Here is a 22,671-nt window from a genome sequence, read left to right as displayed (position 1 = left end):
TTTTATTTCATTTCATTTTTTATCCAGTTACATTCTAAACATTAGAGGGCCGAAACATCGAGAAACCTTTGCTGTCAACGTGACAGTTGTACATCAATATTTCCAAACTCAACATTGTTGATTCTCTTTGCACTTTTACCTTCTCCTTTCTCCTTCAACCCATCTTGACATACTTCCTCATCTTTTTCTCTGTTTTTCTCATACAAAACTACGCCCCCCCATCTCTCCACCCCACGTCGCTTCTATTCTCAGGGGCATCCCTGACCTCATTCATTCATCTTTCCTCATGACACTAGATCGGCTATTACTCCACATGCTCCTCTCTCTCTCATGTCTGTTCCCCCCTCCCATTCATACCACTTTCACGCCCCCCACGACCACCACATCCCTTCCTCCTGCTCGTTTTGTACTCCCTTTCACTTGCTCCCCTCCCCCTTTGTCTTGCTCCAACCTATTGCCTGAGGGGAGTGATTGACAAGCAAAAGGGGGACTTGTATTAAAAAAAAAAAAAAAAAAGTGGTGGTGGGGGGGTATTTTTGTTTGGTGGCTTAAGCAGTGAGCAAAGCAAGGAAATGCATGAGGCTGCACTGGAACTCTGCATAAAAAATAGCTTGATTAAATGGCTACTTCAGAGAGTGACGCTTTACCTGAGCTGACATCAAGTAGTTGAGCGTTGTAATCTTCCTCTTGTAGCCGTTGAACTTTGACAGGAAAAAAATAAAAACTCTTTTCAGAATTCAAATGACACTTATTCATTATTCATAACTTCCAATCTTTCCGATGAGCCCATAATTACGATTTCCGAGTGAAATTTAGCTAGAGTGCCCAATCCTACTGGAAATACTATTTGCAACAAACACAGAAAACTGCAATCTGTGTAAATAAACTCGCGTCCCTATCCATATGTGAACTTTTTAAAAAATCTAAATCAAATTTCACATGCTTTTAGCTTGTTAAAGTGCTAATTTCTCACAAAAACAACTGCCCCAAATACTTGATTTTCTCCAATAACCCATCTTGGTGTATTTTTATTCCTTCCTCCTCTTTAAGCACCAGCCGAATGCAAGAAAACGACTGGGTCCTCATTTATGACGTCACAAAGTTTCTCAGGGCAGTTGTAGTTGTTTTGATTTTGGTGCCATCAAATAAACTATACAATGTTTCCATGTACCCAATGTCCCCAATACTAGTCATTGTTGTTTGGTGCATTCAGTCAATAGTTTTCTTTCGTCCTACTTCGTGATGGGTAATTGAACGCAGCTCGAGTCTTAGAAAAAAGCCACCCAAATAACTCAGATTTCATTAAAACAACAGATCGCCATTGTGCAAAAGGTAATATAGAATCATATGCATGCGTTTTTACGTTGAATAGCATGATACAATACAGCTCCTTTGAATGAAACACCAGGGAGTATTTGTACTTAGCTTCTTTTGCAGCTTTTTTTCCACCATGCAGGCAACAGCCACCGCCAACTGGTCCAAAATGAGTTCTCCCCACTATGGTTCAAACAGCAGTTATCCAGGGTGGTGTCATATCAGCAGCACATCGCATATCTTTTTATTGGAATTCTTTATTTTCTGTAGATTCTTTTAAAGTTAATGGCAGACACTCCCTTACTTCAACCTGCGACTTTGCACCATGCTACCTTCAGGTCTTTCCCAAAATGGAATGGCTTTTAATTATTTCCCCCACCTTCTTTTACTTGATAGCATTTACGGTGTTTTCATATTATTTTAAACACTTTGAAGCATCATGCAATACATTAAAAGTCGAAGGATTCCTGGGATTTTGATCACAATCACGTTCAATAGTTTATTCCTTACACTGTCTAAAACATTTTTTCAAAACCTGTCACTTTCAATTACAAAATAAATACAATTTAAAGAATATTTAGTATTTATTTTCATTCAAATATTCGACTCTCCATACATGTATAGGAATGGAAATTTACCTCTTTTGTTGTAATATAACAGATTTTAATATAGAAGCTGGTGTAAAATTTAACAGATGTTTGTTAGTTTGGTCGAGATTTTTTCCAATGAAAAGGTGTGCCGTGGATGAAAAAAGGTTAGGAAACACTGCTTTAAATCGATATTGGACATCCATCCATTTTCTATTTCATTGATCCTGCTCAGACAGACTCAAAGAGCTGGAACCCATCACACTTTGGATGAAAAAAACAGGACCGGTTACCACTCGCGAGTTCATTACGGTCATATGTAGCGACAGACTCACTACCAGTAACACTCTGCCAGTGAGTTTTTGTGCTATTCCTTGAAAACATGTCGCCCTCTCGTGGTGAACCTGGTACATTGCAGAATTACCTCAACCCCCAGTTAAACAAATCATCAGGCAAGACAGCAATTCTCTCACCTGTAAAAAAAAAAAAAAAAAATGTGGCATTAATCTATGAGAAGAAATTTGTTTTGAAACGTGGTTGTCACTCCTGTTTTAATAATATGACCATAGCCATGGAGGCAAACAAGTTACAGTGAATGAATCAGCATATTTTGGTCATTTCCCTCCCTGCCTCCACCCCCTACTGTCACGTAAACATGAAAAGGTCATTTTTTAAAAATGGACTGAACAAGCAACAACAATCAACATTTAGTTTCATGCAGTGAAGTGACATTTGGTTGTAGTGTAGTTTTGAAAACAAGCGATGGCACATTTGATCCAAGGTGAAATGGCAACACAATCACTTGATAAACTGACAGAAAAATAATAAATCATGACAGTCCCCTCCCAACATTTATAAATAATCATTTTGAAAAAGAAAAATCTTCAGATGCAATTTGTTCATGCTATTTCGTGCATTATTTCAACAGCCTGACAGGAGCAATAGAAATTATAAGACAGCTTTTAAGGATCATACAATAGCTATTCTGTACACACCTTTTTTTAGTAGTTGCAATAAATTATATTTATATGCCATTCATAAATACAGGATAGATAAATCACATGGATTTGGGAATACGGCTCATTAAAAGCAGATTTTGTCGTGGCAATGTTCTACAATATATGTACTTGGCACAAGGAGAAAGGACAGAAAATTAGCATCATATTATAAAGATAAGCCGTGTTGAGACACACAACTAAGTGGCCTCAGATTTCACGAGTAAGTCTAAACTAACTTTCATTTGATCATTAAAATGGGCAGGGTTGCGATATTGTCTCTTGGTGGAACACGAGGCTACAGGTGAGTAACAGGAGTAGCGGAGTGATGTGCAAGACATGGAGGCTATAGTTGCCGAATAGGGGGAAGGTTGAGAGTTTCCAGAGCGCTGTGGTAGAGCTCCCGCAAGGCTCTCAAAAGATGCAGACGGCAGAACATCTGGTTGAAGAGATGAGGCAAGGGCTCCTGAGAGGAAAGACATCAAAGGGAGTCAAACATTACGGTAGAGAAATACAGATTGCACATACGGTCCAATGAAACCTACAACGACAAAGGACCCTCAGGTTGTACGATTCACACGTCTTTCTGTGCAACATCAATTAAGCTAGCTGAGAAACGTGAAAAGAAAGCAGGCTGCTAAACTCTTCAAGATGATGCGGAGAGAAGAAAAGTTGTGTTGTTTTTAATCCCTCAATATAATTTTATAGTGGTTCACACATTTTAAAACTTGGGTGCTTGTTCTAAATGTTACAAAAAAATGCAAGTATAGTTAAAAAGTGTTTTATGATGCAGTTTGACACACCTAATGGATTATTTCTATTGCCAATATATCTGATGGGGAAATGGGATTGTAAATATGAACAAAGAAGGAGTGATGTGTTTTCAACCGCAAAGGTTTCACTGTACAAGTTATTTTTCGCTGAACTCATTTCCCTTAAAGAACTACAAACACGGTCTCACCCCCAGGACGTGGACTCTGTTGTAGTATGAGCTGAAGTCTTTACTGAGAGACACCAGAAACCTGCAAATCTGTGTGTTGGGGGGTAGGTATTAATAGAGCAGTTAAGTATATGGCCCAACATTCGATGCAAAATGAAGTCACACATGATGTATGACGTCACACATGACTTACACTGACCTGCTCGGTTTTGAGATTGACTCTGGCCCCTCCCCTTTCGCAGTCCAACACTTGTCCTGATTGGTCCAGCAGCTCGGAGAAGGGAATGAGGTAATTGAAGAGGAGCAGCCACTCACCCTGCAAATCCAAACACAGATGTAGTGCAGCAGTCTTTTCATAGGGTGAAAGGAAGAGTAGTGAGGGCATTAAACTTCAGTAAATGCAATTTTGATGAAGCCGTACCTCTTCTTTGAGGGCAGAGAAGTCCAGTTCCGAGACGTCTGGGATTTCTGGGTACAAACCTGAGAATAGGAAAGAACATCAAATACCTTGAGAAGAGCAAGTATTTTGTTGTGCTTTCATAAGAGTTTAACAAATGGGATAAAGAGTATTATGGTATTATATTTTGCAGGTGTTTTCTAATGAGACATGCAGTGCATTTAAAGTATACTGTTCAGCTTTAGTGTTCATTTGGATTCTCCTGTCACTTGACGTAATGTTACATACTCTCTCTGACGTTTGTGAATTGTTAAGTTGATTCAAAGTCTGGACTCTGACCTTTTTCCACCCCTCGGTCATAGCTGTCGAACAGCGTGTGCAGTCTGGCGCAGTTGTACATCACAAACACGCCGCCTCTCGGGCCTTTGGTGGACACGCCGCCTTCTCTCTGGACATCCAAAGTGACCTGAACAGACAGGCCTGTACTGTGATTTTTGAAGCAAATTTGTAAACTTGAGTCACTATAACGCAGTGGAGCCATGATATTGCACTTAACTACTCAAGTAATGATAACAGGCAAATACTTTATTTTATTGGGGGCGTAGCGATAATACGCCAGTATGCCAAATAATCACCACCTAATTACAGTTGATGATGTTACTTGGTGAGCCAAGATATTCTTCATTTGATGTTTGATTGTGGGGAGCATGGGGGAAAAAAATCTCAGATTTTGTTTTTCTGAATACCAATTAAAATGATTACAAATTAAAATAACTATCAGTAGCTGCATGTCGTGTTTGACAGTAGACTTACCGGACTGGTGTGGACTGTCGCGAGAAGCTCAAATCTGATTGTAGCAGAGCTCATGACCCTGATGATGTCATCCCATGTCTGACCTACACGTGGTGAAAGAAAAATTTATTTAATTTACTCCAAGTAATGATAATGATGAAAATTAGTGTCATATACAGCCATACGCACACACACCTTCTACTTGATCTCCATATTTCATCTCTGAGGCCTCCTTCATTTGACCTCTTCTAAGCCTGTCGAAAGAACAAAAGAAACAAAATACAAACCTTAATGTAGAAAAGTAATTGAATGGTGAGCAAGTAACCTCCAGAAGAAATTTAACAGCATGTGCATGTTATTGCAGAAAGTTAAAAAAAATAAGGACAGAATGTGTGACGAGAAGAAACACTGTTTGAAGATGACACTGTATCTTACTGCAGGTACTGTGCAGAAGAGAGCTGAGAAGAAGGAGTCTTGACAGGCCCACACACCAGATGTCTCTGCAAACGCCCAACAAGACCAGGTAAAAATAGTAACAGTGCGCATGTGTGCGTGCGTATGTGTGTGTGTAGTTACCTGTCTGTGTGTGGCCCCACTGGCTCTCCACAGCATCGCTATCTGCTGCTGGCGGAACTCATCTTGGCAGGAAGTCACATGCAAGGCTGTTGCCATGGCAACCTGTGAAATGTTACATTGTTAAATCTCCCATTCATTGCTCTGTTGTGGGCCATTCCATTTAATAAGTGGTGCATCGCTGCGATCACGTGTGCGGTGTCTTACGGTGCAGTCAGCTGTGGCGAGGTCCAGTTGTGCCAGATGGGAAACGCTGTCTCTGTGGACTGAACACACATGGACCAATAATCTGTTAGCAGCAAATACGGACAAAAGGACACATTGCTTCATTAACTCATCAGTCTGAGGTTGGGACAGTGAGACCCTTTTGTTCCATCTGAACCAGCACCTCAGTGGGATTTGGGACTATTGTACACTTCCATTGCATGTTCTTCCTTTCCTTATGTGAGTTTTCTCTGGGTCCTCCAGTTTATTCCAACATTCCAAAAACATGTTTTTTGGGGGGGAGGGGGGGTGAATGGTGTATAAAAACGACAATAAAGTTGCAGCGAATCACACGTTTACAATGCCTCAGTGGGTGGTTACTTCTTTAACTTACCTGTGCAGGTTCCCAGGCTGGGATCATACCCTTGCAGCCCCTCTTCCTGGAACACTCGTTTTAAATTGATCCTAACTGCTCCTTCATTCTCACTCTTGTCCGCCTTCTTCCTGCCTGGCCCTCCGCTCATCCTCCTGTCTCTCTCAATCTCCCTCTCTCTGTACGTCGAGTTATCCAGCGCTTCCTGGATCTTCGCCTCCCGCTCCTCATTTGTCCAGTAGGCTGGGAATGTTGGCCAGTCGATGCCCAGAGTGCGGAGGAATTTGACGATGCTGCTGTCTTCGGGCAGCAGGGGGCACAGAGACACTGTAAATCTGAGGAAGGCGGCAATTGTCAGCTTGTGTAAAATGTCATGGATACCATATCTATAGTAACAGCCATTACTACAATGTCAGCTTAGCACCACATAGTCAATGTCACTTTGTTTAGCTGTAGCATTATTTATTTTATGATCAACTTTATTCTTGTGTTAAATTACGTTTAGGACTGAAAGAAAAAAAAATTCCAGTGGACAATATTCTCCGTCGAAAACCTGTCCACAACAACAACAAAAAAACCTCTAGTGAAATATACAATTCAATCAAAAGGGGCTGATGTGACAAATTGTACAAAGCAACTCACCCTTGCCCTTTCAACAGGGCCCCCATATGGTCAGCCAACAAAATCGTCCTGAGGTGTCCCAGAGTGAGGCTATCAGGAGTCGGGGGTTCGGGTTTTGGATGCAGGGCCGGACAGTTGAGCACCACGCAGCCCTGCCTCTGAGCAGAGGGCGTCAGGTACTCAGTAGCCCCACCATCCAGGACAGCTCTGAAGGCGGCGGCTCGGTCCACTCTCACCCGCAGACCTTCATCCATCACCTCCCCGCCCGCCATAGGCAGAACGCCAAGGCCTTGGACAGACAGGATCCTAGACATCACTGCCGGAGGAACCTGAGTGGGGAAAAAAATTGAACTCTTGTATGGTAGTTCATGTAAAACAAATATTATTGTTTCCAAAATTGGTTTGTGTGAATTGTTGACCTTTTGTTCAGTGTTCAAATTACATCGATGTTTCAGTGTCTCACAATAAAGCTTTTTAGAGATAGAACATCTACGATGTTTTTCAAGAACACCTTTGCATACTACGTGCACTGTATTTAATGCTAACTTTATATTTTTGGAGGTGGTACTGATGTAAAATGTTTGAGAATGACATTGGATAATGGGTGAATGAATGGTCTACTCTACTCTGTATGTCCCTTGCAAGTAAGGTGGTGACCAGATTCCAGATATCCTGCCTCTACATGACTCAGTACAAAAAAATTGATGGATAGTTGGATTTTTGCACAAACACAGACATGTACACACAGTTGCAGTTGTGCGACTGTCTGACCCACATTGTGATCTGCAGCTCATGGTTCATGACCACTGCCTCGAGCAGAATGTCTGGTCAAGCTTGAAGGCCCTTCCCTAAAATACGACTTTGTGTTTGTGCCTTTATAAATATATGATTTATTGTTCTAATTGGAAACGTACTGAAACTCCAAGTCTCGTTCATGTTGACAGAATAATGAGGATGCCGGGGCCTCTGTTCTATTTTTGGAAACCTAACTACCGTGTCTTATGTACGTATGTTGTAAATATGTGACTTCAAAGCGTATTTGGTATATGACTCTCGGAGGCGAGGGTATTTTACTCACAAAATATTCATAGAAATCGGAAAACATATTAATACGAACAATATTAAATGAACAAGATTATGCTCTACAGCAGTGGTTCTTAACCTGGGTTCGATCAAACCCTAGGGATTCGGTGGGTCGGTCTCAGGGGTTCATCAGAGCCTCCACTGCGGAGGTCCGAACACACTTGTACGTCGTGTAAATTTGTGATGATGCAGAAGTCACACTGATTTCCTGGTATGTAATTTGTTGAGAGTTCATGCATTGTGTTGGTTTTGTTCTTAGAACAAGGTCATGTTCATGCACGGCTCATTTTGTGCACCAGTAAAAAAAAAAATCTGTCTTGAATATGAAAAAAACTATTTTTTACTAAAGAGGGGTTTTGGTGAGTGCGCATATGAAATTGGTGGGCTTCGGTACCTCCAACAAGGTTAAGAACCACTGCTCTACAGTCTATACGAATATGATGTGTTTGGATGAATTTTCATCCGTTTCATTCATTCAGTCCATTTGTTAAAATTGTGGACGCGGTTAGGTAATAGTGCTAAACGGGACGGGAAGGTCCGTGTATTGAGCCAGTAGCCAACCTGTCCGTCCGCATAGAGCGTGTTGAGCATAGTACTCGGCGACAAAAAGTCTCGAGTTCGGAGGTTCCTGGCGTTGCTCTCCTTAAACCACAGCTTCTCCTTCTCCGGGTCCGGTAACATCCTCTCGCTGTCCCTTCGACCAGAGTCGTGGGCATAGACAAGCTTGGCCCGCAGTGCGGAGCTCAGCGCTCGGACCGTGGGAGCGATACGGAGGGGCGAAGACGACTCCTCGATGTTCTCCATCGCTGCTATCATAACAACACAAACGGTTGCAGCTAAAAACACATCCGCGACATGCTAATACAGACGCGGTCGTGGTGAATGGAAATCAGGATTCATTCAAGCGTGGAGGCGGCCGACATAACCCGGGAACTATCGAGTACTCGTCGATGTCAGATATTGGCTAAAGTGGTCGGGCGCATTGCCCCCCCTTCCCAACCGGAACGTAAAGCTCCAACTCGTCTTCCCCATCGGGCGTGTTTCCGCGTTGGACCGACCGTGGCAAGGCATAATAACGAGAAAGTGTGCAATTTCGGTTGAAATTACGTGTGAATGGTAAAATGCGTTAATGTGGACGCAAATGTGTGAGAATTTAAACATAAAGTAATACTGTACATAATTTACTGGATTTGAGTGAATAGTATTTGATGTAATAGAAGCTGGAGTGGAAACATACGGATCGACCCAGTACCTCCCCAAGTATAGTTAGGGTTTCTAACTACGGGAAGTGTTTAAAATTAGGGTTTGAAACTAGGGTTCGGGTTTGGTAGTTGGTTTCAAACTAGGTCAAATTTGAAATTGACCAAAAAATATATATATTAAAAGTGAAGACAATTTGCAATTCTAGTAATGACACGGATTTGATGCACAATTTGTCTTTCCGGGCCACATAAAACGATGTGGCGGGCTGTATCAGGCCCCCGGGCTTTGAGTTTGACACCTTTGTGATAGATAGGCAAACAAGCATTCATGCTATTTACACCAATTTAGTGTTTTCTTATAAAGCCTATCCCAGTTGACTTCGGGCAGTAGGCGGGATACACCCTGAACTGGTCACCAACCAATTGCAGGCCACACATAGATGAACAACCAGTCACACTCACAATAACACCTACTCTCAATTTCTGGCCTACCATGCCTCTTGTTGGAGTCTGGCAGGAGAACGGAGTACCCGAGAGTACCCATGCAGGCATGGAAGAACATGCAAACTCTACACGAGAAGACCAGAGCTGGAATCAAACCCCACACCTTTGAACTGTGAGGCAGAGGTGCTAACCAGTGTTCCATTGTGCTGCCAACAGCAATAATAATATGAATAATAATAATAGTAATAATAATACAGAAATGTATCATGGAGATAATAATGTATTTATTTGTGATCATTTCTTGTAGACAGTCTTATAAACATCTGAAAGAAATATAATGTGGTAAATGTAATCTGAGAGATAGTATGGTTGCATTAAAATTCCACATAGGCTACTAATGAAGATTTATATTTGGTGTCATTCTTTACTGACACGGGATTCCCGGTTGCATTCTGTTGGCTAAGCAAGCCGGGAGAAAACGTGTCATTGAGGAAAATCACCAACGAGTCTTCCAAACATGTTTTCGGTACAGCAATCCTGAAGCCAAAAAAATAAATAAAAAATACATCAGTTGGTGTTTGTACTACTATAAACCATCAAATTCAATTAGGAATCACAAACTATGGGATATGGGCAGCTCAGGTGTTGAGATGTCTTATGCGTGGTGGGATGGAAACGGAGCCCCTAACCAGCTGGAGGCCCGAATCACAGCTGCATTATGGGTTCCGTTACAATCCCACCCGCCAAAATAAAAGGTGGGCATCTTGTCCTGACAACACTCCTGAAAAGGAGAAGAGAATTACATATAAAACACACAATCCATACACTATTTTCGTAATTGTAGTGTAACACAACAGACATTTTTTTTATAGGCCCGATGAGATTTTGTTACCATGACAATGACCGGAACGGCCCTCTGGTGTGACCAGGTGAACAGTTTCTTGTACTCAAACAGTCTAGAGTTTGTAGACAGTCAATCGCTTTAACGAACGACATTTTCATTCAAGGAGGCAGCACTTCATCTTCATGCCACTAGATTACACTCAGTCAATCACTGTCTGGAAACAACACCAAAACTCAATAGCCCTCATTTGCCCCATGTGAACAAATTACCCTTAATTTGCCAGTGCAAATAGGATCAGCTAAAATTAATCTTAGCTTTTAGCATTGACATGATAGTGATTGAGTTCATCTTCAACCAGCTGAGCTTCAAGTCATGACTAATGGGCAAAGGAACACTGTGCAGAACGGTGTGCAGAATGAATTGAGAAATTCTTGTTCACAAATGCATGTTCAGAACTAGGCAACTCACAAAAGATTTACCTGGTTGTTAAATTTTACCCAATAGGAAAGGAGGCACCAAAATTCCTCAAATGTTGACAACACAAATGGTGGCGTTAACAACTACACTCTTAATAGTAAATGCTATCGAGTTTGTAAAACTGTGCTAGAGGAGCAAAAACGCAAAGAAGTGGTGTACAACTAAAATGGTAACACAGCTCATATAACACCGTGATGAGTAAACACATTTCGGTGACAGGAGAAAATAAATTGCACGAATTATAATTGTTCCACTTTCAGCTGTGTGTCAAGGTCAGCGAGAATAGATTGCTCTTGTTTTGGTACCCCATACACAGATATGACACAAGGTGCTGCTCATTGCAGGGGCACACCTATTCTGCTGGGATGCGGGGCCTTGGCCACCCCAAAATCCGTAGAAACTTTTTGCTTAATCACCTCAATGTTATGTTATATGTGGCTGACTTTCTCTGTACAACCGCCCTAAATTCACCCGCTCAATTCACCCCAGCACACACATCCACACACCCAAGATTGCTGTGCCTGAAGACAATGCTGCCCACTCACCTGCTGTTTCTTTTGGGGACATAATAGGAGCTGCCTTGTCTTGAAAAACCAGTTGACTCTGAAGGGAAAGTAAAACTCATCGTGTCACACGAGGTCGGCTGGATGTGCCTGACTAGAATGGAGACAAACTCTGACAGGAGGTTCTGCTGACTAGAAACTAGGAGCAGGAAGTCCTGAACACATGGATTGAAACACTACTCAGAGCAAATAACGATAGTCAGCTTGAAGTTAAAGGCTCATACGTCAGACGAGTCACACACAAAGAAGTAAATGACACCCACACACACTGCGATGAGATTGTGTACAAGTATGCAGGTTTGTTGTGGATCTCACCAGGGTTGCAGTTTCCCTCTTCTCTTCCTCCTCGAGCAGTGGCGTCTTGTCAAACAACTTCCTCTTTATAAGCACTTCACATTCATTTCACTTTCATTTCTAACCGCAAGACATAACTCCTCCTTCCTGATACATCTCCTAGCTGGAGAGGGAAATCACTCTGTCTTTTAGTCTTGTTTTTACACATTTGAAACAGACAGCATTTTGAATACACACACAGGACCTACTGTTAAAGTACTTTTTTGGGTTCATTATTCCAATGCTTTCATATTTAAAAATACAATATGAATACAGACATTATGACAAACAAAAACTGCTTTAAGATTTTTTTTTAATACATATCCAGGACTGTTTTCCCAACTTCAATGATCTATAAATGTGAAGATTTTATTTTATTTTACAAAAATTCTAAAATGTTATACCTTTTAAGGTAATAAAATGCAAATATTTGTATTGACTCTTTCGATTTTACTGATGTATTTTTGGTGAAATTTGTTACTTAAATTACTTTTGTTCACCCATTATTTTTTCCCTTAAAAAGGAATCAGTACGGATTATCTTTTCTTTTTTTAATTTATGAAAGTAATGCTGCTGTTTAATAATGAAATACACTAACTACAATTGCTCATTTTATGTTGCATTCAGAGATTGTCATTGGCCACAACTTTGGACACATTAGCAAAATCTAATGCTCTCCAACAAGAGCTGTAATTGCCTTTAAAAAGACAATGAATGATTGGTTATGATTGGTAATTTCACAAATTATTTACTAATAAGTTACTTTAGTAAAGTAGCAGCCAAGGCCAAAACCTATTTGCAGTAACACACATTGCAAGTATGTTGTGGGAATTTTCTTTCATGCTAAAAACCAATCACATTTCATCAGTAAAGACCTTTACTGAGGGGAAAAAAGAAAATCAAATGTTTGGCACTCATCAAATATGGTGAAATTGATCTGCTGTACAAATCACAACATAACATTCAAAACATAACATTAGTTTCACAGTCTTTGTGCAGTTGGGTTGTAGAATATGAACTAGATGTTAAAATTCCAAGCTAGACAATATTTATAGATACTAGCACTCATGCCATTTAATTGTGAATGTGTCAATGATAAGTGAACATAACAGGATGCAAGGCAGGTGAGACCAACAGAGTGTGACCACTACAATTCCCACACGACTGTCGAATATCAGGCCCGGAAAGTCCGGTGGATTTGTCTGCGTTACCTGATCCTCCCTAGAGACGAGGTGCAGGTGAGCGGGCTTGGCACGGCCAAGTACGAGTAAAAACTCTTCTGCGTCTTCCGAGATGAAGAACGGTTGTCGTGGCAACTATCTTTTGAGTTCCAAAACAAGGATCAACAGCACCAAAAGGGACATTAACTCACTAGGATTGTACCTTTCGCTATGCTGTAACATTTCTGGTTAAGGTTGGACAATTAAGCATTTCGTTGCCCTCGTGTTGTGTAGAGTTGTGGTGTCAAAATTAACCAATTAATTGACAACAAATCAATTACCACATTCATCCCCTAGTATCATGAACAATCGAAAAGTCATTTAGTGCAATTGTTTCATGAAAGATTGTCCAAATCTTCTGATTTCAGGCTCTCAGAAGCAATCATTCTGATTTCTTTAACTTTTCATGCAAGCAGACTGATTTATCTTTCCGGTTTAATCAAAATAAGATATTTGCAAACATCTGCTTTGGAAAACAATGACTATCAATCCATTTTGTGTGATATTGTTCTTTTTTTTTTAATTACTAAATAATACCAAATAAACAAAACAAATTGGTTAATAAAACAGTAATTCGGGGGGAAATCCATCCATCCATTATCCCCACGGGGATCGGTGGCGTGCCGGATCCTATTCCAGCCGTCAGCATGGAGTAGGCGGGGGACACCCTGAACCGGTTGCCAGCCAATTGCAGGGCACTCAGAGACAAACAACCATCCCCACTCACCCCTACTATCGATTTAGGGTGTTCAATTGCCGTATCAAGCATGTTCTTGGGATGTGGGAGGAAACCGGAGTTCCATGCAGGAACGGGGAGAATATGCAAACTCGACACGGGGAGGGCCGGAGGTGGAATCGAACCCGCACCCTCCGAACTGTGAGGCGGACGTACTAACTAGTATTTCACCGTGCCAAATGCAGTTTTATCTTACTTTAATTTAGTTAACATTTTGCAAATGAATGAGATTAAATGAGAATCTTTTGTGAAAAATAGTGTAACTTTTATTCTTTGAAAATGAACACATCCATATAGTGGACACTTTCTATAACAACATGGAAGGCATTAGAGATCACTTACTCATAAGGCTTCGTTGTCCTTGACACATTATTCCAGGATGCATAGAAGACACTAATTAACTGGAAGACTTGATGAATAGAAATGCTTTGAGGTCATGCATATGTGCACAAGTGCGAGTGTGACAATATGAATAGAATATGGCAAAAAAAACCTGGAGAGTTTTGCCATCATAACGTAGGAAGGACTGTCTCCAGCTGAAGGTTCTTCAAAACAGACGCTTCTCATAACTGTCACGAAAAGAAAAGATAAAAATCACAGGACTGACGACGGCATTTCCTGTCAAGAAAGATGGCTCTGGTGTTTATTTAAAGAGGAAGCCCGAGCAACCGTTGAAATGAAGAACCTGTACTGTGCCCAAATGGCAGGGACCTCTTACGAAATCGCTTGAGGTGTGGTCCAATGCAAGTGCGTACCTGTGTAGACTGTGGACGCCACCCTCCATTTGAGCCGATGCTGTCCTCTTTTCAAATCGCAGGCTTCCGCTGTACATCATGTCTCTGACAAGACAAGAAGACAATTTGTCAGTTGATTCGGAAGTGCATTTATAGGCTGACAGAACTGCCGCAGATAACCAGGGAGGTTTGTATGCTTTGTATGGGAGCGGCAGACCAGAAATGTTTTTCGACCCTCACCCATTCAGTGCTTTACACACTGAACAGCATTTTTTAAAATTATCTTTGACAGAAATTTAACAATCGCAAAGATATCCGAACTGTCTCCTTATTGTGCATTCATACTACTTGTGAACTTGAAACATCATTAGTTGGAAAATGCACTAAGCTAAGCGAGGAAGAACGAAGTGCAGAAAGGAGTGATATTCCCAATACCACAAAAAAAGCTGTGACAATTATCTTCATTATGAATTATCTTATGACGTGCATGATGATGTCACAGCTCATGCCACATGTCATTTGTATGTACCGGAGCTGAGTGAGACTCTTGGTGCCGATATCCTGACAGGAGTGTTGAATGCCAGCCAACAGGTAGGGCACAAACTTGTGGATGGAACCTTTGTCCTGCACAGCTCCCGAAACACCCTGAGCAACTTTGATCTTGTCACTTTCACTGTAGGAAACAAACACACCCAACACACGCACAAAACAGTCAGTTGTCTGTCTAAACATTCAAGCAATTATCTGGCATTATTTTACTTTTTTTAAATTTTAATATCATCACTGCTGGGCCGGAAAAAATTTGTTCACCAATTGAAAATAGTCTATTCCCACATCATTCAATTGTTAATGTGTTGAAATATTATTTTGAGCTTATGGTATGATGCCTCAATATTTCTGATTGAACTCATGAGTTGCAAATTACTGCCACCTAGTGGTGAACTTTAGTTTCAGTTTATTTAAAGGAAAGGTCGACACGTAACATCAAAGTTTCATGGACTGGCCTGACTCAGTTCAAGAACTGTTTTACAGCAGGTTCCTATAACATTACATACATTTCAATACAATATATACAATATACATATATATATTATTGTTAATGGGTGCAAGTTTGGTTTGTTATTAAAAAATATGTGTATAGCCGTTTAAATTGCATAATAGAGGTGGCTGATCTGATTTGAAGGGGTATCTTATTCCGGATCAAAATAGATGTGCGGATAAATGAGTTCAGACCAAAATTATTTTGGTATGCTGGGGTTCGGATGAGGTCCTGTGTAACTGAGCGGGTGGGTGATGCGGGCCTGTCTTTCATTACGGCCTGGGATGAGTGAATTAACTTGATCTTGAACTTGTCTTTGTACTGCATAAACACTGCGGCGTTGATGAGCAAGTTTTCACACCTGAAGTATCTCGTCTGGGACCCCAGGTTTTTGTCCATGGCATCCAGAGAGCCCATGCCACGGTATTTTTTTAGCCTGATGCCATCTGAGAAGAAATATTCACCAGGAGCTTCGTTGGTGGCAGCCAGCAGAGAGCCCATCATCACTGCATAAAGAAAGGAAATTGGGCTAAATTGTTAGCCCAGATTCCACACTGGGCGGATGTGCTAACCACAAAATATAACCATGCAGTGCCACCCAGATGTGTGACATTTCTAATAGTTCATATGGGGAAACTCAGTTAAAACCAAGCAAATTAGAGGTCTATCAGACTTGTACCTGTGGATGCGCCAAGTGCCAGGGCTTTGGCGATGTGTCCCACAGTCTGAATGCCACCATCGGCGATGACGGGCACACCAAAGTGTCTGGCGTACTCGGACACCTTATAGACTGCTGTGCCTTGAGATCTGCCGCAGGCCAGAACTGTTAGGAAGAGAAGAGGGTAACAGCATTAAGCTGCAGTGATGTAAACAAAGTTTGGTCACATACTGACTGTGTTTACAGACTTTTGAGATGCCAAACAATTTGTGCCATAAACTTTTGGTTTTCATTTGACAGCTGCATAAACGTCAATGAAGCTTTAAATCGTTATGAAATGCTGGTAACTGGTAATAAAATAGATTACGTATTTATAAACAAAAATGTACACATGAACTTAAAGAGTCGCATTCTGTGAATGAACGGACAGGAGAACGTGTCCCTCTGGAAATGAGAATGATGCTTTTTTTTTTTTTTTTTTTAGCAGACAGACTCAAAATCTACTGACAGACAATATAATGGTTGTAAAGTTCAAATTGCTCAATTTCTCGTGTCTGCAGTCCTTGTGGGAGGTGTGCGGATGGTGATTTGTTGACTTTGCAGTCCAGTCACTCACCTTCCTGTGTGATGCAAATGGAGCCGCTGCCCATCCCGACTCTTAGTCCATCCACTCCTGCGTCAATCAAGTTTTTAGCTTGAGCAGTGGTCACCACTGAATGACAAGACCAAACAAAACATGTTGGAACACACTGTACTCAAACAAAACGCTCACTATGGTATTTAGCCCAAACAAAAATATCCCACTTTGTACATTCACAAAATCCTGGAAATGTGTATACTTACCATTGCCACCAATGACTTGCAGGGCAGGGTACTTCTCTTTGATATATTTGATCATGTTGATTTGGAATATTGAGTTACCCTGAGAAGAATCCTGTAAATGGAAGATTCATTCATCATTAATTATTCACCCCCAAACAATTATTTTGGGAAAACACTGCAAAACATCTAACCACGTTCATCACATTATTATCACGCACAGCAACAAACATCAACAACATAGAACGAGGGTCTCCTTTATTTACTGCACTTACCAAAGCAGGGCTGGGCAAGGAATAGGGACCCATTTGATCAATGAGGACGTTAAGGGCAGCAAGGAAATCTACAACTGCTAAAATTTGGAGACACTAAAGTAAAAATAATACTAGGGCTGCATCCGTCAATAATAGAGATGACTAAGTGCAATGAAAGTTTCCCATTTCTGCAAATTATTGAACAAAGAAAATAATACATCAGAGAACCAGAGTGCCCCTAAACGGTGGCCCTAAAATCTGAGACAGTGCAAGTCAATTTTTCAAGTAGCTACTCAATGTAAATTGACTGTTTTGTCAATTCTTGAATTTTGTTGCTGCTGATAATCATCTGCTCCACAACACATCAGTACATTTAAGTGAGAATGAGTGGAAATGAGAATATTGACTTTGCACATCGGTTCACCCTAAAATTTCAGGTTAGGATGCCATTGTGCTCCTAGTTAGTCTGCAGCCCAGAACATGACAGAAACTTGATGTACTAGCCAGTCCTCTGCATAGTTGGAACCAAAGCTGAAAAAGGACCTGAAATCGGAGCGGTTTTTGCTACAAAAAATGCATTCAGAGCAAGTGGGACCGTGCCACGCGTGCTTTAAGCGTTTTCATCCTTACCAGTACAATCACATCCACGCCGCTCTGCACCAACAGATCAAGGCGGTATTTGTCATCATTATGTGTGCCGATGGCTGCACCACATAGCAGCTGTTTTCTAGAGTCTTTGGAGGCTAGAGGGAAGTCTCTGTTTTTCTTAAGGTCAGTTCGGGCAATGATGGACACCAGGCAGCCGTCTTCATTAACGATGGGAAGTTTGCCTGGAAAAGAAACACGGGATTAGTTGCTTGTACTTTCTAATTGAAAACAAAAGGCTGGCAAAGTTTTCATTGGTTCAGTCAAGACAACCATGGCCGACCACTGAACTGTTTTGTGCTTATAACGCTTCTCTGGCAAAGTGTATGTTAACTACGCGGCTCATGTGTCCATTATTGGTCTTGCAAAGTGGACTTGTCACAGGGTTATTTGAGGACAAGACTTCTATCTGTATGTAAAATGTAAGGTGAACAAACACCACCAAAAGTCTTGTCTTTACCTTTCTTACTCCGTTGCAGGATTTCATTGGCTTGTTTCAGTGTCACGCCAGCAGGAGCAATAACGAGATCCTCTCGCTTTGTCATAACCTGTCAAGGACACACATACACGCAATCAACTACGCACATTGCCAAAAAGCTACAATTCATTTGACTTGCCAAAAAGCTACAATTTTGTCTCAGCCTTTAAGAACATTGTCTTAGAAGCTGTGAGACTTGTCAATTTGCATTTTTGTCAAATTCCAGTCTGTTTTTTGTTGTTTTTCTCTCTTTAATGGAATGATACCAACATTTTGTCCATGTGTAAACTTTACCCAAACCCAATCAGCTTATCCCATCTTCTGTATTAGTTAAATATCAGGCACCTTACTGAGAGGCAGGTTGTGTTCCTCCGCCTTGAGAAAATCGATGTCCCTCGAAGAGATGATGCCAACCAGTTTGCTCCCCATTTTGCCGTCATCAGTGATGGGAATACCGCAGAAGCCGTGGCGGGCCTTGGCCTGGAAGACGTCGCGCACCAAGTGCTGAGGGCTCATCACCACCGGGTCTGTGATGAAGCCTTGCTCGTACCTCTGCAGGAAGGAGAAAAAACATGTATGGATAAATAATCAACAGTGGAATAGATAGAATTCTACAGTGAGGTGAGCAGACTTTGAGAGAAGAATTTCACGGTACCAAGGTAGAAATCAGACAGCATTCCATACCTTGACTTTCCGGACTTCATTGGCCTGGAATTCTGGCGTACAGTTGTGGTGGACGAAGCCGATGCCACCTGTTAACTTGGATAAGAGCATACAACTTCATGGAGATGATACAAATTTAATGGCTCATACATGGTATTTTTACAGGCGATGCAACACAAAAGCTGTGATGGTGTAGGTCAGTGCACTGCACTGCAAGTATTTGTACGAGTGTGAGGGTGTTTGGCTTACTGCCATAGCGATGGCCATGCTGGCCTCAGTGACTGTGTCCATGGGGGTAGACACAAAGGGAGTTTTCATTGTGATTTGTTTGGTAAGCGATGAGGTCAGGTCCTGGTGACAGAAGGAGAATTGACAATAGCAATCATCAAACAGGCAATCACAGGATTTGGACAATTTTAAGTTAAACAATGGCTTTCGACCAGGGATTGTCAATCAGTGGTCGGCGGACCTTTAGTGGTCTATGGCGGTATTGCAAGTGTTCCGCAAAATTGGAAATGGAAAATAACATAAATAAAGAATTGATTTCTTGTTTAAACTTGATTTATTTTTCAGCTAATTTTGTGAATCATTTACCCATCCAAATTATGTCAAATGTAGCTGAGATCCCCAAAATAGACATACAGATTTAATACAAATAACTAGTAATATGAAAATTGATAGTAATAATAATTGACTTGCCAATTAATTTTGACATCCACCTCTTGCCCAAAGCCACTTGGGACAGGCTCCAGTTCTCCCGTAAACCATTTAAAAGAGCAAAATAGAAAATGGATGGACTGTTTGAATGTCCGGCCGTCACTTAAATCTAAGATAAATGATTGATAACTCTACGAGTTCCCCAATTTACAAGTTAGGAGCTGTAGCTTGGTCAGTTTTAGTTTATATTGTGCTTTATGTGGCGAGCCTTGTGATGCACTTTCAGATTATTGAACAGGACAATCAATCAAACAAACCAATAGAAACTGAAAACACTGGCTAATAGCTATAGCGATTAATCAACAGCCAATTGCTAGAGTAAGGATAAAAATTGTGCTTATCAATTAATTGTTTAGAGACATTGTTTAATTTTAATTGTCTAAATCCCCAGAATTAGTCTCACAACAGCAAAGGAAAATCCATACAAGCAGAGGGATTATATTTGTGTTTATCCCAAATAAGACATGGTCAGTGCACCTCTCAACCATTTACAGTACTAATCCTTTGCTTCATCGCGGTTCATTTATCGCAGCTTCAGTACATTCCGGACTTTCTGTACAAAGAGAAGTATTTCATGTAAAATACAATTGGTGTATTGGAAGACGACCAATCTTGGTGGCCTTGCATACTGTCACAAGCCTGCTAAATAAAATGAACTGTGCGGGACCATACACAGTTTAGCTCTAGTTTGGAATGAATCATTCATGAGAAGTCTCAGTGAGGAAATATTTGTAATCCTGCACTCCCTCTCCAAACATCATCTCAGACTCAGCTCACTGCAGTTTAATATCATCACATTTGCATTAATCAGATTTGCTGTGTTGGTAAACATGTGATGACGATCCATCCCGACTCACCACTTGATCTGCCGTGAAGTCAATGTAGCCCGGCAGAATGAGGAAGTCGCTGAAAATGAGAAGGAAAAAACAAGGAATTTTAAATTGCTTGCTTTGCTTCATCTTTTGACAGACAACATTAACCAATTACTGGTCACCAGCTAATCGCTGTATCCATCCATTTTCTGCACAGCTCATCCTCACTAGTTTCATTTAGTCATATTATGCCGTAGTTAACTTACCTAACAGTTAGGAATGTCAAATTGTAACTCAGTCAAAATATTGAGTGCAGCATTAAGAAGTTCAAATAACCTATGACAGCTGGAGCGTGGAACTAATTTATTCTAAACCCTTTCCGGCTTGGATGGAAGGAAACATCCACAGCCAGCGTGTCTTCTTTTAAAGCATGTGGGCCCACGTGCAATAGCAATGATGGCTGATGACAGCAAGACTAAAAACAGAAATGGTGCCCAAGACAGCATGTTGAAGCTTGTGACTGTGCTTTATAGGTATGACTCATTTTCATTCATACTGATCGACATAGGCAGAAAAGAAACAGTAGAGTGCAATTGGTTGACATACTGAAATCCATCAATTGTGCCTTGACAAGTGAACAGTTGTTTACCATTCAAATCAATGCAATCGTGCCTTACTCGCCAGCTTTAATAGGTCAAAGATGCAAATGTCAACATCTGGTCAGCATGCACCACTTCTATTTTACCCGCGGTGCTGAAATGGCTGGAGGCTAAATATAACCAGCCTCTAGTCCGATAAACCCTCTTGACTACCAGCTCAAATGACGAGAGAGTAATACTCACGAGCGGAAAGAATTTGAACTCATCGGTTGTACAATTGAGAGTTTGATGGGAAAATAAGGCCTGCTACATGACATCACCGGAGAATTCAGCAAATCGGCAACAGATGACCTCCTTTATGTCTTGTTTTTTGGTGATGCCACTACAAGAGTACCGATAATTGCAAAGAGAAAAAAACCCTGACGATGATCATAAAACCAGCAGTTCACTTAACTGTCATCCAAGCGTTACACTACGATTATCAGTATCAAATCAATATTCCTTATTTAAATGAACTGAAATGATAATCTGACCACTTACGTTTGTGAATGTCTAGTGAAGATCAATGGCACTTTATTGTAAAATATAAAAATAATAATGAAGGAAAATGCAAAGAAATCAACTGCAGTATCTGTGTTTCTTTGAGTGAGTGAAAGCTGGAGCTCTGACAGCATTCAAATTACAGGTTGCGGGAAAAGCAAACACGAAAAAGATGCAGATTAGTTCCTGATAAGGGGAATTTGGATCTGACACAGAATGGGATGAGGTTGTCAACTTCGACGAACACGCCATGCTCGAGCCCTGGCCTAAACAACATCGAAACACATTTAGGATGAACCGCAACGAAACATGAGACGCATCAACTCAAATGCCCGACAACGAGTTGCATTTATTGCATTGTGATCCCCAAATAACAGGGTTAATGTATGGAGCAGATACGACATCAAATGTTCCGATTAATGCCCAATGATTGCTGCTACGATCTTTTGACAGTCAAATGCAAATGAACTCTTCGAGGCAGGTCAGGTGTCTACCACCCACAGGGGTCTACCACCCACCGGGGTCTATCTAACATGAGCGTGACAAGGCGAACTTACTTGTATGTGAGTCCATCACCTTTGTTTACCAACTGCTGGCCCGTCAGTCCGTCCTCTGGGACATTATCGCCGGTTCCTCCGCCAATAAGGTATTCTGCCATGAGATCCAATGGCACCTTCACGGCTCTATGCACTTGTGAATTACGAAATAAAAAAATAGCGACGCTATGTACACAGAGACCGCGTGGGTAATGACCAAAAACTTTATTCTTGACCTCCCTTTTCAGTGAGCGCGGTCCAAGTGTCAAAGCAGCTTCGAATGGACGTCAAACTAGCGGTTCAAGCCCACTCGAACATTGCGAGTCACCATGTGCTCCCTCCGACCACGTCTAATGACGTCACGTCCGCTCGCACCCCACACTGAACGGAAGACCATTCGCGTGAGATCATGAAGAGATCCAGGTGGTTCACAATTTTCAGCTTGAAAATATTTAGAATTATGCAAAGAAAACAAAAAA

At 41.2% G+C, this 22,671-nt stretch overlaps 2 protein-coding genes across 5 annotated transcripts; both read right to left on the bottom strand.

The window, feature by feature from the left end:
* Positions 1-2,435: 2,435 nt before the first annotated feature.
* Positions 2,436-11,862, bottom strand: dalrd3 (DALR anticodon binding domain containing 3). 3 transcript variants are annotated; one of them, XM_061272419.1, is made up of 13 exons: positions 11,725-11,862; positions 6,818-7,125; positions 6,197-6,510; positions 5,806-5,864; positions 5,602-5,703; positions 5,461-5,525; positions 5,221-5,279; positions 5,047-5,129; positions 4,573-4,699; positions 4,258-4,316; positions 4,030-4,152; positions 3,858-3,926; positions 2,436-3,362 (listed from the first exon to the last, which is right to left on the bottom strand). In XM_061272419.1, the coding sequence occupies exons 2-13, from the start codon at positions 7,108-7,110 to the stop codon at positions 3,243-3,245; spliced, it is 1,473 nt and encodes a 490-aa protein (XP_061128403.1). In that variant the 5' UTR covers positions 7,111-7,125; positions 11,725-11,862; the 3' UTR covers positions 2,436-3,242. The 3 variants fall into 3 exon arrangements, with proteins under 3 accessions (XP_061128403.1, XP_061128401.1, XP_061128402.1); XM_061272417.1 differs by lacking the exon at positions 11,725-11,862 and adding an exon at positions 8,441-10,229; XM_061272418.1 differs by lacking the exon at positions 11,725-11,862 and adding an exon at positions 8,441-10,208 and having other exon boundaries at positions 4,036-4,152.
* Positions 11,863-13,941: 2,079 nt separating this feature from the next.
* impdh2 (IMP (inosine 5'-monophosphate) dehydrogenase 2) lies at positions 13,942-22,563 on the bottom strand. 2 transcript variants are annotated; one of them, XM_061298766.1, is made up of 14 exons: positions 22,214-22,563; positions 20,563-20,611; positions 19,238-19,339; positions 19,010-19,084; positions 18,671-18,877; positions 18,308-18,395; positions 17,833-18,032; positions 16,973-17,063; positions 16,746-16,841; positions 16,151-16,294; positions 15,833-15,977; positions 14,962-15,105; positions 14,454-14,537; positions 13,942-14,267 (listed from the first exon to the last, which is right to left on the bottom strand). In XM_061298766.1, exons 1-14 carry the CDS (start codon positions 22,312-22,314, stop codon positions 14,246-14,248), a joined length of 1,548 nt encoding a protein of 515 aa, XP_061154750.1. In that variant the 5' UTR covers positions 22,315-22,563; the 3' UTR covers positions 13,942-14,245. The 2 variants fall into 2 exon arrangements, with proteins under 2 accessions (XP_061154750.1, XP_061154758.1); XM_061298774.1 differs by lacking the exon at positions 22,214-22,563 and adding an exon at positions 20,784-20,892.
* Between the last annotated feature and the right edge of the window lie 108 nt (positions 22,564-22,671).

The sequence above is a fragment of the Syngnathus typhle genome, linkage group LG2 (assembly GCF_033458585.1).
Source record: "Syngnathus typhle isolate RoL2023-S1 ecotype Sweden linkage group LG2, RoL_Styp_1.0, whole genome shotgun sequence".
NCBI lineage: Eukaryota > Metazoa > Chordata > Actinopteri > Syngnathiformes > Syngnathidae > Syngnathus > Syngnathus typhle.
The sequence above is the reverse complement of the archived record's forward strand: the minus strand, read 5'-3'. Positions and strand labels throughout refer to the sequence as shown.

Bases quoted from the DNA above. Each gene is read 5' to 3' on its own strand.
- dalrd3 (XM_061272417.1), bottom strand. From the start codon at position 8,695: ATGATAGCAGCGATGGAGAACATCGAGGAGTCGTCTTCGCCCCTCCGT. The intron at 4,153-4,257 runs GTACGGCTTCAT...TTGGATTTGCAG, and splicing joins TCTCTGCCCTCAAAGAAGAG to GGTGAGTGGCTGCTCCTCTT. The intron at 3,927-4,029 runs GTAAGTCATGTG...CCCAACACACAG, and splicing joins TCAAAACCGAGCAGGTCAGT to ATTTGCAGGTTTCTGGTGTC.
- impdh2 (XM_061298766.1), bottom strand. From the start codon at position 22,314: ATGGCAGAATACCTTATTGGCGGAGGAACCGGCGATAATGTCCCAGAG. The intron at 16,842-16,972 runs GTAAGTATACAC...CTTGTCATTCAG, and splicing joins GCAAGTCATTGGTGGCAATG to TGGTGACCACTGCTCAAGCT. The intron at 15,106-15,832 runs GTGTGAAAACTT...TGTTTCCTACAG, and splicing joins TCCCAGACGAGATACTTCAG to TGAAAGTGACAAGATCAAAG.